At 40.5% G+C, this 15,891-nt stretch overlaps 1 protein-coding gene across 1 annotated transcript in view; it reads left to right on the forward strand.

Annotated features, from left to right (window-relative positions):
• The window catches only part of PPARG (peroxisome proliferator-activated receptor gamma), a 22,264-nt gene that overhangs the window by 991 nt on the left and 5,382 nt on the right, over positions 1 to 15,891 (forward strand). The window contains exons 2-5 of the mRNA XM_010131646.1: positions 1,123 to 1,292; positions 3,057 to 3,195; positions 9,885 to 10,084; positions 13,122 to 13,572. Of these exons, the coding sequence (XP_010129948.1) occupies positions 1,123 to 1,292; positions 3,057 to 3,195; positions 9,885 to 10,084; positions 13,122 to 13,572 (960 nt within the window). The remainder of the gene's footprint in view (positions 1 to 1,122; positions 1,293 to 3,056; positions 3,196 to 9,884; positions 10,085 to 13,121; positions 13,573 to 15,891) is intronic.

Here is a 15,891-nt window from a genome sequence, read left to right on the forward strand (position 1 = left end):
TAAAGAGCCGTGTAGCCCACCCAGATCCAACATCCCTTTGGTTTGCAGTAATCTGTACAGGAATTCTTTCAGGGAATTCCTTTGAGGAAAACCGTGGTGGTGAATTTTGGTTGTACAGTGAAGCAGGTGCTCTGTACCTCTGGGTTTACTTATGAAAGATTAAAAGACATTTTTCCACCTAATAATTTATTTTTCTTTTGTTTAATTAGAAATGCCCATAACACTTCTATAACAAGCTAGAGAATGCAGCAGAGTTTAGGTAGGATAAACCCTCTTTGTCTTTGTTTAGATAATTTTCCACTTTTGTTTTTTTCTTCCTGGTTTATATAAGAGAGAAAACTTCCTCGTTTGTATAGTGTAGCCAGTCTGAAAAAGAGCATCACTCACCTTATTGCAGTATTATGTCTGTTACATCAGATCACGTCTCCGGAGTAGTGTAATGATACAGCATCAAAGTCACAGCTTTCTTCTACGACCAGTAATGACTGATACAAAATACCATGGTTGGTTGGTTGAGCTTGCCTAGTATTACAGATTGCTCTCATAATTAGAAACTATCAGCGGAGAAAACATATCTCTAAACTGCATCCAGAGCTAAACAGTATTCCCCAGGAGAGAGATGCGTTTCTTTAAACATCTAATATTATATTATCCAATAATATATTATTCAATGTATAGGTCTATTAGATACATAAATATTATTTTTACACTAGATTAGAAACTCCAGTCAGTCTCCCTGCAGTAGTTCTGAATGCCTTAAAGTGACACAACCCGATTAGATACTGAGAACAGTAAGACCTTCCGCCTATGGTGAGGTCTCCAGGTGTAAATTTTTCATATCCCTATCTTCAAATCATTCCCCACCTCAGAGCTGAAAATTGAACCTGTAATAACACTTTTGACATCAGAGTCTGCCTCTTCATGGTTTTTCAGCCTCTGCGCTGCCAGTGAAATAGCAGCTGACACCCCTTTACATCCTTTGCTTACTACTCGGTTGGCGTTATGAAGCAGACCTATGAATCTGGCTACGGTTACTGGGATTGCTTGTGATCATTCTGTGCATCGTCTTCTACACCTTCCGGTACACTTTGAGTTTATCATTTAAATGTTCTCTGTACACAGGTGCGATCAAAATGGAGCCTCCCTCCCCACCCTACTTTTCAGAAAAGGTTCAGTTGTACAATAAACCTCATGAGGAGTCTTCTAACTCCCTCATGGCTATTGAGTGCCGCGTGTGCGGGGACAAGGCCTCCGGGTTCCATTATGGCGTGCATGCCTGTGAGGGCTGTAAGGTACGTTGTCACAGATGCGTTTGTTCTGAAGTAAAGCTTGATACTGCCTTCATCTGAATAATCACTTGGTAAAACCAGAGACCTGTGCTTTTTAAAAGAAGTTTTAGGTCTATAAATAAATTACTGTACATATACTGCATATACTTCATGACTTAAGCGGGTGGTTTTAAAAATATAATGTGCTTTTCTATTATTTATGTTCCTGATCTATTTGAATTTGTTGTGCATTTCTTTTACTTTTGTCAGGTATGCAATTACATTTCACTCCTGCTCTCTTGGAAGTCACTTGAGAATCTGAATTCGTAGAGGGCAGCAGAAGCAGACTTGTGCCCCACTCTAAAGCTCAACACTCTGAGCCATTTAAAATTCAGACCCTATTATTCTGATTGATTAAAGTTTCTTTACCCAGTTTACACATCTCTAGGTGATCACAGAAAAGTCTAATGCTATTAAAGAACGTGACTTTCTCCTTTAAAACTCCATCAGTTTTGGTTTTTTTTTTCATGGCACTGGTATTTTGCATTTATAACACATAAAGGACAAATAAATGATGTAAAATTGACCATCCACAAGAATGAGAAAAGAAACGGCAGAGAAAGGAATTAATAATAATACACTGAGTTCAAAGAACAATATTGCAGAGTTGAATGTCAAATTCCCATCATCTTTATTTTCAACATCTTGAGGAAAATAACGGAGGAAAGACCTAGTGCAGAGCTTAAAATTTGTAGCTGTTGGCTACTTAAATTACAGTGGACTGCATAGGTAAGACTTGGCATTATGTTTTCATCATTTATTATTCACTGGGAGGAAGAATTAATTGCTACAAGGAACAAATGATGATAAATTTGGATAAATTTATTAATTGATTATGAGTGATCTAAGAAAGCATCCTTAAACTGTAAAAAGACAGAAGGTAAATTTCCAGAATGACTTTTCTCTTTATAAGACTGTAAAACTTCTGTGCAATAATTTCCATGCGTTTGGCAGCAAGTTTTAGGATTTTTCTTGTGCCAATGTACTTTGCAAATGTGTGATATCCAAACAATGGAGATAAAGTAGAAAATGAAACAGAAGAAAAGGAAACAGAACCCAGAAATAAATATTGCAAAATTAGCTCAGCACTGTGCAAAACCAAAGAAATAGAATAGATGAAAGAGTATAAATTCCCTTTAAGTACTCAGGTTAAAAAAGCAAAACAAATATTTGAAATAGAATAAAAAAATACTTAGTTGGGAAAGAAAATGTAAAAAAGCGGATGACCCATAACCTTTTTTATTTACTTGAGATCAAAGTGCTGTTGGCAGAATTCTGCTGTGTTGTGATTTATAAAAAAATTTCACCACTGGTAGTGAACTTTAAATTTTGAAAATGTCATGTTCGCTTTGTAAAAAATCATCCACGAGCAGCGGAACAAATGGAGCTTCACTTCCTTTGGCAGAATGTTCCTCATGCTCAGCACATCTGCAGAGCTCCCAAATTATGTCTCTACTGTCCTTTAAACCCCGCGGATTCCCATCAGCTTCCCCGTTTATCTGAGAGGGTCACCCCTCTGTCCAAGTGGAAGTGGCTGCTGAGATGAGAAGAGGAGCACACTGGTGAGCAGACGGAACGATCGCAGGAGCCCTGCGTCCTTCGGAAATCCGTCTGAAACACAGCTAGGTTCAGTGTGCGGATGGAAAGGGGCTTTGGATCTAGAGACGAGAGAGGAGGTGGCACTGGCAGCTTCTTGCACCCTTTCACATGCTTTTACCTTTTCTCCAGGGCTTTTTTCGAAGAACAATCAGATTGAAGCTGATTTATGACAGATGTGATCTTAATTGCCGCATCCATAAGAAAAGCAGAAATAAATGTCAATACTGCAGGTTTCAGAAGTGCCTCGCCGTCGGAATGTCACATAACGGTAAGTGCACAGAGCATGTCTAACACCACTTCTCCTGGAACATAACGTGAAGATTAATAACAATACTGAATGTGCAGCTTCAACATCTGGAGTCTTCTGTGTCTTTACACTCGGCAGTTCAGAAATACATATCAGAGAAATTCTGAGTTTAGGACACTGTGTACGGGTGGAGGTTTCCTTCAATATAAAAATCAGATAGTAGAGGTCTGCACTTATCAGTCTGAACATAACATAACATACGAGTTTGGTTTGCTCTCCCTCATTGCACTGTTGGTTGTTCTTTGTGAACACATGCCTAGCGTTGTTGTTAATTTTCTGTTCATTGACTTACTTTCTGACCAGACTCTTTTGCATACTGTAGCTCAACATCCCTTTCCTGTAAACAGAAATCTTTTAATTTAGTTATGAAGAATGAACTAGAGAATTTACCTAAACTTTGTGAATAATAACTTCAATTTGGTGCATAGGATGCTTATCGAGGACTGTTGGCCTTGCTAAGTTAACACAACACTCTTTAAATGGGTGGGCCAGACCCTGCCCTGTTTTAAAATCCCCGTCCTTCTCCTCCCCAGGACGCCCACATCTGGGCACAGACCCCAGCGGGCAGTAAGTAGGAGCACAAAGGTGTTTGCAATTGCGTGTGGTTCTGTGATCGCTGCCTTTACAGGAGGGGAGCGGAGAGCATTGAGAGTATCACCGGAGTGCTCTCCTGCATAGAGTTTAGGAGAAGGTCCCTCTGAACTTTAAAATTAACCCATCAGTTCATGTGGAAATACTTACGAATGTTTGGATGGAAGGACCGTGAAGATTCTTTGCTGCCTTGCTTTGGCAAAGATGAGTAAAAACAGGAATAAAATGTCATAACATAGAGACTTATGTAATTCTAAGGGTAAAGAATTGCAAACATGACTGGGAAAATAATTTCTCTGCGGTTTTTTTAGGACTTTCATTATTTTCAATACAAAAAAAAGAGTGTACTGTCCCCAGGAGAAAAGCTGAACTGTGGTTTGTGAAGTTAATACATGCAGTGAATGTAAATTGGTATGGGAAATGTTTTGCTAATAGAAAATATGGTTTTCAAGTTCCTGGGATGCAACAGTAACACTTAAAAATAGATCTAATTTCGAAATGCTACTGTGGGTATTTTTCTAGTAATTCTGGAGGTTTTAGTATTATTATTTTCAAGGTGCATGCCAAATTCTCTCCTAACCCAGCAACATGGTCCCTGTTATGTCGGTGGGAACCATGTGCGGTTCAATCAAGAAGGGGAAGGCCAAGACCGTTCTCTCTGGCTTAGTAACCTAAAGGAGCCAAGAAATATTTTTAACATTAACGTTTCAGCTGCCATTTTTTGCCGTTCAGCCACTGCCAAGGCAGAAGCTGTGGCACCGTGCTTGTGGGAGTCAGGGAGGCACAGAGAGGAGGGGGAAAGGGCAAAGCCCTTTGTCCCAGCGCTTGACAGAACTCTTGGATTTGCCCTCACCACTAGTTCACCCATCAGGGAGTTAGGAGCGTTTATATGCAAGTATTGGCTTTTACATCGGCCTTTTTTGCCCCCTCTGGTTACATCTCATTGCATTGAACACCACCTTCACTCCTCCATCTTTTATAAACAAGTAAATGCATAGAAAAAAGCTAAGTTTCACCTTTGAAGACACAGGCCCGTATAAAGAAGCATGTGGTAATGCAGGACTGGACATCCTTAATGACACTGAGACATTTTTCGGTGTTACTTCTACAAACTGAAGTTCATCCACTGGAGCAGTGACATTATCTGAGCCTTAAATGCTTGGAATCACGATGTGGATTCTTTGTGCCCGAGGTTCCGGTCTCTGGCTGTCTTTGCATAGATGTATTGTCGCAAACCGCACTTACAACGTGGGGAATGCAGGGAGACACTTAGCCACATTTTTTCACGTTCAAACGCCGCATACCACTTGGCTGAAGGTTAAGAAAGACAGTAGTGTTCTCATGCTTTGAATATTGTTTTCCTTTCCCCCTCTAGCCACAGAGCTGCTCTGTGTTTAACCCTGAGTTGCTCAGATGATTGTATTCTGAAGTACCGCTAAGCAGGGGCTTGGTTCTTTTATCATAGACATTTCAATAATTTTTTTCTTTTCTACTAAAAGTATTATTTCCATAAAACCAACCACTGTCATGGAAAGAGAGCACAGATGGCAATATGTCTTTATTGTCAGTTCTGAGAGCAGTGAGTCGCTCAATCTGTAAACTCAGATTGAGTGAAGTCAGGTATCTGTCCTGGCTCTATCTTGTGTTTTCTCATGGAGGAAACTATGTTTATAGTCTCTCTGGGGAGCCGTTTATGCTCAAAAATAATCTAGACAAACAGAAGAGTAAAGTGTTCTGCAGAACAGTCTATAAGCAATTGTAATGGCTTCTCCAAGCCATAAAACGTGGCATAAGGATAGATATTCTAGTTTTTCCACTGAAGGGCAAAGGATATAAAGAAGCAAGTAGTGTCTTACTATATTCCCTATTGGTTTTATGTCACTGACATTTGGAGACTACTCTGAATGCAAGTAGAAGACATAACTGCCAGAGGAAAGAGAAAGATCACACTTTCCAGCTGCAGGCACGTGCCCAAACTTGCACAATCTTCCATTACTGTGAAAGAAATCGCCATCTGAACCCCTCCCGCCCTTGCAGCCTGAGCAGTGAGCCATATTTCCACGTCACTTCTACCTGCACGCTGGCTTGTCCCTGCCCTTCCCACCCTTGCAGATCCTGCCTTGATCCACTTCCCAGGTTCCCAAGAGATAAGGAAGCCAGGCCTGCAGAGAGGGTGGTGGAGGAGAGAGAAGATAGAGTTGCGAGAAGGATGAGGTCCAGGGAAATAGAAGATGAGGCCAGGGTCACAGGGTGGAGGTGGCGAGAGAAGCAGACAAGGGAGATCACCCATCCTTGAAATTTTCCTCAACCACCAGAAATGCTGTGAACTTTTATCCACCCTGTGAATCCTTTTTCCACCTAACCTCTGTAAGTATCATCAGTCCTCCCTACTTTTCCTCTCACCCAAAATCCCACTTTCTAAATTTCTTCTGTAAATGTCCTGGTGCCTGACCTCCCCCTGGCTTTTGTCTCAGTCCCCTGGAAATGACAATGACAATGCCTTCTCCAAGAGGAAAATACTAGGCTAATACCACAAAAATGAATTTTGCCCCAAATTTTGCCTGCAATGCTAATAAACATTGAACAGAATTTGGTGCCACTAATATAATATTTATGAAATAACTTCTAAACATTAAAAAATTATTTTTAAACTATCCCTTTGCCTATGAAATTATAAGACAGGAATGTTTGATTCACAACTTGCTGTGTTAATGAATTGTTGTATTTAAAATATAGTTTTGGGTGCCTATCACATTTTGTTTAGGAAACTTTTTTCTCATAATTCGTGAATTACATTAGAAATCTTCCAAGGCACATATGATCATGAAATGGGGTCGTTGTTCAGGAGTGGATCATGAAAGATCCACTGCTATTAATCTGTCCTAAAACCACCTTTTTCGAAAGAAACAAGCACTTGTGGAAACAAGAGCTTGCTAATAAACACACAATCCAAACAGAAATAACAATCCATAACAAACTTACCCCTAGCAGAGTTTTCACACATGAAACACAAGAAAATAGCATGAGATTCCTGAGGGATTTCATTAATGCCAAATTATTGTCTGAGGCCACAAGATACACCCAAGGGATTTCCGTAGTACTGAAACCTGCAAGATCTCGTTTCCCTCCACACTGAAGTCAGTCTGTATGTAGAAGACTTGGTCCTATCTGCTGAAAGCAAACTCTGCCGGTACCTGGCTGTTTTGCTGAACTGGTGTGATCCGAGAGCTGGCAATGACCCCCAGTGGGTCCTTAAACCAAGGATGAGTGCTTCAGGCCATAAGAGATAACCCCGCTCCAGTGCTTTGATTAGCTAATCAGCTCGGGCACGCTTTGATAAGAGCGGGGAGTCTGGCTCGAAGAGGCGTTGGTGGAAGAGCTCTCTGTCCATGAGTGAGCTCTGTTTGTGGGGTCGAACTCCAGTCTGTGTGCAGCAGGCAAGTGCTCGAGCGCAGAAGCTAGTGCTTAGAACCCCGTTCACCATACAACCATGTACGTGCTGATGTTCTTCCAAAACGATTGCAGCGTTTTAGCAGACTTGCTCTGTAATTCCATGTCACCTTGGGCAGTTTACTCATGTCTCTTTTTGTCTGTGGGGTTTTTTTACTTTCTCATTTCCTCTGAAGCAATTTAAAATAATCATTTTTAAAAAAAGAAACTAAGAACCTGATCTTTGTAGAAAAATGAGTTCCTGATATGACTGTGAAATCTCTCAAAGGACACATTCCTTCGGGTTCCTTGCTATTTCTTACTAAACATTAAGAAGTCGTCGGGTTGTACTAAATTGCACTCCACACCTTTCTGGAGCGATCACCATTTTATCGACGGGGGCAGCCCTGATCTCCCTTTTTTATTAACAGCCCTTTATATGAGGCTGGTATTTGCCTTGCTTTCCTCCCAGATTAAAAGGGCCACTATTGGAGTCTGAGCAGTCTTGCTAGGCTTCACTTAGGTCTTCAGTTTGCAAATTTTTCCTCAAAAAAAGATGGTGAGAAGTTGAATTTGTTGGCAAGAACCCAACCAGAAGCATCAAAGTATTGTGAGATTATTTCCATTGATGAAGCTGTTGCAAAATGCACATTTGAAAGCAGACTAATTCATCATAAAACAACCCTCTGAACGGCACGAATTTCTGTAGATAAATATTTCAGTCAATACATATTTAGTGAGGAGCATAATAGCTTTTAATGAAAATATATGAGTTTAACAAATGTCTTCAACATGGACTTTTAATTGAGCTTTAACACTTCTATTTGCTATACTATTATTTTAACACCTTCTTGACTCCACGTTTTGGTTATGTGTGCTTTCCCTCCAACAGCTCCTTACAACGCCTACGTACTAACATATTTGAACTTTGTTACGTGGCTGACTGATTCTTTTTATTGAATCTGTCCTTAAGTATCATCAGGGGAAAAAATCTGTAAATACTGTAAAATATTCTCAGTGCGTTTTGACTCCCTTTTCTTTATTAGATAATCATGCTTCATTCATTTTACATCTTCAAGAATGTGCAAAATGCAGATACTAGTATTGCGAGTTTAATGTTACCAAATCCACACCTGGGATTTGTTTGTTTGTTTGTTTTCAGAAAAACTCAAAGCATTTGTATTAACCAAAAATAGGGACTTTTTAATAATGAGGCAATGAATTTTAACTGTGAAATGAAAATACCAAAGTGGTCTTGATTCACAGCGTTCATGGAAGCATATATAGCTGAAATCAAAAATAGTCAAAAATGCATATGCCATGGTATGTGTGATCCCAAACAAGTACCAGTGGGCACTTAGTCAAAATTTCCCATATGAAAACATCATAAACAACAGACATTTTCTGGGGGAAAACAGTAAAAGTCCATTTATTTGTACCTATTGAACTAGATTTCCATTTGTGCTGCTTTTTAGATGACAAATGGGAGTTTTTAGGGTTTCTGGCACAATTATCCATTCTTGAGAAGATGTGTCACTTCTTTTGTCCATCAGCACATGGCAGGCAAACTCCTAAAAGGGAAGCGGCCAGTCAGTTCCAAAATAAACACCCTTCGTATGATCATTCGTATGTATGGTATTACCAGCACTTTTACTTTATCCAGGGAAGACACTAATCGCTGAAAAGATATTGATGGTGTTTCTATTTCCTCCTAAGGCCAACCTGCAAACCTTCAGTTCTTCCTTCTCATTTTTGTTTGAATGCTCTTTTGTTCTGTTTTGCTTTTGTAAAACAAAATAAGCTCTGTTTGCTGAAGTGTCAGATGATAAATCACTCTTGATGCTGATGGCTCATTTGAAATATTTGCAGAGTCAGCCCCCCCAGGAATAAACAATGCCTTGGGTGGTAAGTACCTAGGTGTTAAAGTCGGAGGTTTACAGCCTGCCTTCCGTTGGTATTGAGCAAGTGTGTGATCACGAGTGAGCGGAACCGTCTCCTGTCCTTTCGGTACCACGTGCACATCGAGTGACCGGGAAGAACTCCGCCTTTGCTGGCTGGTTTTATTCCCTGCACAGCTTGCTTTCTCCTTCCGTAATCCTTTTGGTACCATTTTTCAGCACTTGCTACAGTCAGTTCTGTTGAACTGTGTAGGAATTGTTTCCCTCAAGGCATGTCAGAGTTTTGTTTCTAAAGAAGTGAAGAATCTGAGATCCATACGGTGATTTGCGCAAAACAGCCAAGGCTGAAAGGTGGTGCCTACCCTAAACCAACAGAATTGTAATATCCGAAAGACTCTTTACACCGTATTTAGACTGGAGGTAGGAGCAGCAGTTTTCACCAGCTCTGTCAGGTGAGCTGACAATAGGTTTGCGTTTCCAAGCAAGATTTGTAATCTTACCGTTTGGGCATGTAGATGATTTCCTCTTTGAGGTGTGATTGTTTACATTTCTTTAAAGCACTTCAGCCAATTTGCCTGTGTTACTGGAGAAAATCATCTCTTTCTTCCTTGCCGAAGTACCATTTTAATAAAAGCTTCAAGGGCTCCTGACAAAAGGTGACATAAAAAGCTATTCAAATATGCTTTTTGAGGTGCAACTATAGCTATAGTAACTGCTTGTCATCTTCTTCAGCCATCAGGTTTGGGCGAATGCCACAAGCGGAGAAGGAGAAGCTCTTGGCAGAGATTTCCAGCGACATCGACCAGTTAAACCCTGAATCTGCTGATCTACGAGCACTTGCCAAGCATTTGTATGACTCATACATAAAGTCCTTCCCTCTGACCAAAGCCAAGGCGAGGGCGATCTTGACAGGAAAGACGACAGACAAATCAGTTAGTTCCCTCTGGCTTTTTTTTTTTCCTGTCTTTTGAGCAAATGATTTACCACATTGACAACACATCTTCTGAAAAAAAAACCAAAACAACTTTGCTGTTGGCAGTTACATATTTCAAGCTGTGTCTGAAACACAGGAAATGTTTTTAGATAGGATAAGTAAACATTATTTGAAAAAACTCCAAGTTCACCTAATAAAATACTTGAAACCAGTACAAGAATTTGAAGGTCATCTTAACCTTTTTGTATTCTCTGATCCACTCTTCCCGTTTTCCTTCTCTTTCCCCAGGGGTTATCTGCCACACTATCTGTTTAAGGTGGCTGGCTAGCTGTCAGGAATTGGTTGTGGTGCTATTCAAGCATCCATATCATTGCATCTTACCGGTACCAGCTGTACCCGAGGGAATAGCCTTTTTCATACGCTGTGGCGCTTATTCTTATCATGCTCTGATGACTTCCTGCATTTAACTGGGTTATCTTGGATCAGATCAGTATCCTCTGTTGGTACAACTTGAATTTTACGAGGATGTGCAAGAAATTCTTTGAAAAGTAAGGAATAGGGAGATGCTTATTCGTGGGTTCTTCGGAAACTTCACTAGCAATACATAACAATCCTCTGTACTAGTGAGAGGGAGGATAAACAAAATCTGATAGTTACAGTATTCAATCTGTCACTATTTTAATACCTAAAGAGCAAAATAGTTTTTCAAAACTTTTGGTTTGACATACTTTCTAGAACCATCAGTAGAACTTTTATTGTCAGGATTACAACAGAGACTGTATTTTATTTTCTTTGACAATTTCAAAGACGGGAAGGAATTCAGAGGTAGTTTAGACTTTCTTTCTTTAAAGGCAGTTAAAATCATAATTCAAGTCTTGTCCTTAATTTGGTTGTAGCCCTGGCATAAAGACTTCAGATGTGGTGGACTCTTACAATTTGAGTAACTCCTCATCGTATTCTGCAGAAAGCTGCTGCGCTGAGTCCCCTGGAGGGTCATGGCTTTTTCCAAGCCTTTCCACAGTCCCCTCTCTCTATCAGACACCGAGGCAAGAAAATTAACACAGCAGTTTAGGTTTTTTCACTGTATTCTTAGTAACGATGTCCCTGCCCTGGCAAACAGAATAGAGGTGGGGGGTGGAACTATCCGTCTTGTTAAATCCTCTTCGTCCTGCAAGTGTCACTAGGAAGCCTGCTCCTTTTTTCAGCAGCTGCCCACTCTGGAACGCAACCCAGATGTGGGGGGGTTACCTATAGTGCTGTCATCTTCCCCTTCTCCAGGCGTCTGTTCACAGATTGGGGGAGTTTGTTTCTCAGGCTCCAAGTGCACCCAGAAATCCCACTTTGTTCTGTAAGGTGCTCTGAAGTTGTCATAGAAGTCCGCTGGCGAGCAGTGTGGTGCTCTGCTGGGCTAAGGTCCTCCTTTTTCAGTGAAGCTTTTAAAACTTTGCCAGATTAGAATATAACAGTAAAACACCAGACACAGAATCCAGCCCTTCTTTGCTGCGAATTTTCAAGTCTTTGCTTTTTTAAAAAAACAAACCATTGAAAGAGGGACACTCAGTATTTATTGGTTACAATGTTTACGTTATCTGAACTGTAATGGACTTTGTGCTCTGGAACATCCAACTGTTTACTATGGGCATGGTTTAAATTTGTGTTATTTTTTAATTGCTGTATCATGTGCATTAACTGAAAGGGTGGGATATGCTAAGTGAGAGTGTCAAAAGTAAACTGGCTCAGTCATCCTCGTCTGGGATACCCAGGGTCCATTTGACGTAAGGTCCTACTCACAAAGTTCTTCTGGATCTTTATATTAAAATTTCTTTAGCAGTTTTGAACTCTTTCTTGATTTTCATCTTCTAACGTCAGTGGGCCAGTGGCATAGTGTAGCCTTTCTAAAGCACACATGGATGCGCAGAATTGATGACTTTTTCTTGTACTTGGTGCTGCCACTTCAGATTTTCTAGAAAGAAAAGAATGGAATGACCTACTTGTACTAAACCATGCTTTTTAAAAGCCTCCTCTACAGCCTTGTCATTCCACCATTTCACACACGCCTGCATATACCTTTGTACAGATAAGTATAAAATGGGAGTTTTTTCTGCTGCCAAAACAACATTATGTCTTGAAAAGTGCCTTCTCCTCTTGGCTTTTCTCAGTGTGGTGAGTTTAATTCCTCTGTTTCACACTGAAATCCTCGTGCGAGAGGGAAAAGAGTGCCGTAGGTCCCGCTCTCTGTAAGCGAACCTCGTGGTCTGGAGGAACGTTTGCTGTGGTTCCTGTCAACGGGACAGCACTACTTTCATTGCTCCTGTAGCAGCAGAATATTGGTTGAACTGAACCATGTTGAAAGCTGAAATCCTCTCATGCGGATGATATTATTGCAGCTCACAAGCAGCAGTATCAGTTGAAGACAAAACGTGCAATCAAAGTAAGAAGCTATCAAAATGTGGCTGTACTCTGTCTGGCTACAACAGAGAAGTTTCACTGTCAGAAGCGCTAATGTGGCACCACGCACTTAGCAGCATCTATTTTATAGAACCAATTAAAACTCAGAGAAAAGGAGTAAAATTTTAATCTGTTGTTAATAAGCATTCCAGATTTTGAATGCTGCTGTTACAGAGCTTCTGTAAAACAAGACAAAACAAAACAAAACAGAACTTCTGTCAAACAAAACAAACCCAAAGAAACTAAACCGGGGGGGATATCTGCCAATAGTGCTGCTTAACCCCTTCTTAACCCCAGTTCTTAAACAAGCACCAGCCAAAGTCCTCCTTTTAGAATGTGGGTGCATGGAACATGTAGAAGTCCTTAAGAACTCCTTGTCCTTTCTGGAAACCGTTTTAACACTGTGAGAGTATTTGCTTTAATAGGTTCATGAGTGTTTAACCCTTTTGGGGTTGTGCTATAGCCCTCCTAGGTTTCTAAGTGGTTTCTGAGAAGTTATGCCTCTGCACGATACTGCAGCTTCTCAGGAGTCAAACATGCATAGAAAGGACATTTGGAAGTAAATTGTCTTTTCCTTTTCGTTTTAGCCTTTTGTTATTTACGACATGAACTCGTTAATGATGGGAGAAGATCAGATCAAGAGCAAGCATGTCTCGCCGCTGCAGGAGGAGAACAAAGAGGTAGCAATTCGCATTTTCCAGCGGTGCCAGTTTCGCTCAGTGGAGGCAGTGCAGGAGATCACAGAATTTGCCAAAAACATTCCAGGGTTTGTGAATCTTGACCTGAATGATCAAGTAACTCTCCTGAAATATGGGGTCCATGAGATCATATATACGCTCCTGGCTTCTCTGATGAATAAAGATGGAGTTCTTATATCTGAGGGACAAGGATTCATGACACGGGAGTTTCTGAAGAGCCTGAGAAAACCTTTTTGTGACTTTATGGAACCCAAGTTTGAGTTTGCTGTGAAGTTCAATGCACTGGAATTAGATGACAGTGACCTGGCAGTATTTATAGCTGTCATTATACTAAGTGGAGGTAAGTGCTGTCTTATTTAATATGGTATTTTATATAGCAGAATGGACACTTCTAATTCCTGACCAAACAGGGTAGTGCTCAGCACTGCAGGATGGGAGGGAGTTCAGTTCAAATAGGTTTTTTATTAATTTTCAGCTTTCTTCAGTTTCAAGCAGAAACTGAAAATGTAAAGGAGCTGATGCTAATGATGGAGCTGGAGCTGCCTGCTGAATCAGCAGTTCCTTCAGTTGGAAAACAAAATCAGGACAATCTTCCTGAAAACAGAAAGGGTGGAATTTCACTGGCAAGAGCTTCTGGAAGTTAAAATTCTGCAGGAGGGTTTTTGAAACCTGCAATTAGGTTGTGTGGCTTGCTAATGGTCCACAAATAGCTTTGACTCCATCACAGTTTCAGAGATACATGGCATTTGGCTCAGGGGACTGTTAGAGTGGGTTTTATTGTTGTTTTTTCATTCATGCAAGGTTTTCTTTGCTTTTAAAAGGGGGCGGGGGGTGGGGGTGGAGGAAAGAATGTATTTCTCAGGAAAACGATGGTCTCCTACATGCCTGAGGAAAACAGGCATTGTGTGTCTGCTCTGTTCAGATTTCCTGAGCTGCTCTGCTTGTATTAAGCTTTCTGCATTCTGCTTTGAGTAATGCAGGAATCTGGGAGCCCAGATATCAGACTACCTGCGTTCCTCCCCTTCAGTAAAACAGACACTGGATTTTCAGAAATTTTGAAGGCAGTCTCTATGTTCTGTCTGATTCTGAGGTGATGCAGCTATTTTATTTTGAGAATTAGCAACTGCTACCCAGATTTAGGTCACTTAGAAACCTTCCCAGCAAGAAGCTGAGAGAACAGATAGACATTTCAGGTCTTTCACTTTGGCCAGTGCCATCAAGTCGGTGGTGTCACACAAAGGAAATTTTACCCCACTGATTTGTGTGTATTTTGGCTTCGAATGGTACCGCAGATATTGATGGGAGGAATGTGCTGAATGTTCCAAATTCAGATCCTCCACAGAGCGACGCAGAGTATTTCGTTATTGAATTATGTTTAAGCAATCAAACACAACAACCACATGCTATTGTTCTAAAAGCAAACATTCCTCTGCGAGCGCGTTGTGACATACAGCTCCGTTCAAAATGACATGCAACCACCTCTGGCATTGTCTTCCATTCAGTAAAAATGTGCTATCACAACATGCTTTATTAGACCAACGAAATCCTTCAACGAAATCCTTCAACTAAATCCTTCAAACAAGTGCAGTTCCCAGAAAACATTTTCCTGTGCAAACCTTTGAACACAACAATCCCTGAGGACTCTGAATTAATTCAGGGGGGGAAATAAGTTACTGGTATATTTTTGGTTGGCTTTGATGGGGGAGGAGAAATTATACAAGCCTATTAGGGCACTACACAAAACACACCAATATTTTTCATTTTCTAATATAATGAAATTTGACAGATGAGAAACAGGCCTCTCAAAATCCACTCCTAATTGAAAAAGAGAAGTCGCCATCGGCAGAGCCAGGTCTGCTATGACTTGGCGATGTTTGGTTTACATTAGAGGAAATGGGCGTGATGTAATTAATCTTACATTTTAGATCTGGGGATCTCACGGGAAAAAGTCTACTGTGTTGAACAAGATTATCAACAAGTCTTCTTCTTAAGAATAATTTTTAAACAGAGATCCATAAAGAACTATTGAATGTTAGAAGTTAGTTCTTAAACAACGCTGATGCAAATCCATGTAAATATAAATCAGTCCTGTCTAGGAAAATCCTATAATTTCTCAATAACAAAATTCCATCTTCATTCAAAACTTCATTTTCAAAAAAGCATGACAGTTATTTGTAAAAACTGAGTTTATCTTTTGAAAACAATTAAGCTTTGCTGCCAGCTAGAGAACAGTTTTTCCCATGTAAGTTACAGTCAGAGGTGATCTCTATCGCACCGTGTGCATTCTGGGGGACGAGAATGTCTTACGTGGTGTGGGACTGAAATCCTATTTCTCAGATGTCTCAGATGCTCTTGTTTCTGTAGGAGCTCTGTCCTTACGAAACTTGATTTCTGTAAGAACTATATGAATATTGAACCAGGGTGATTTCCTTGAAAACAGGATTTCACATCCCGTTCACACTCCAGGACTTCACCCGCTGCAGGAACCCTGTATGTTTAAGTCACTTCCAGAAATCCTGTGTACAAATAGCTTAAAAAGGAAGCCAGTTAATGAAGTAAAAAAACCCGAGATGCCAGGGAAATGCTCTAATCCTGAGCATGTCTGCCGTTGCCCAGTGCAGGTCCGTTAATTCTGCTGGCTCCACACAGCTCAGAAAAG

This window comes from Buceros rhinoceros, unplaced genomic scaffold, assembly GCF_000710305.1.
Source record: "Buceros rhinoceros silvestris isolate BGI_N320 unplaced genomic scaffold, ASM71030v1 scaffold25162, whole genome shotgun sequence".
NCBI classification, from domain to species: domain Eukaryota; kingdom Metazoa; phylum Chordata; class Aves; order Bucerotiformes; family Bucerotidae; genus Buceros; species Buceros rhinoceros.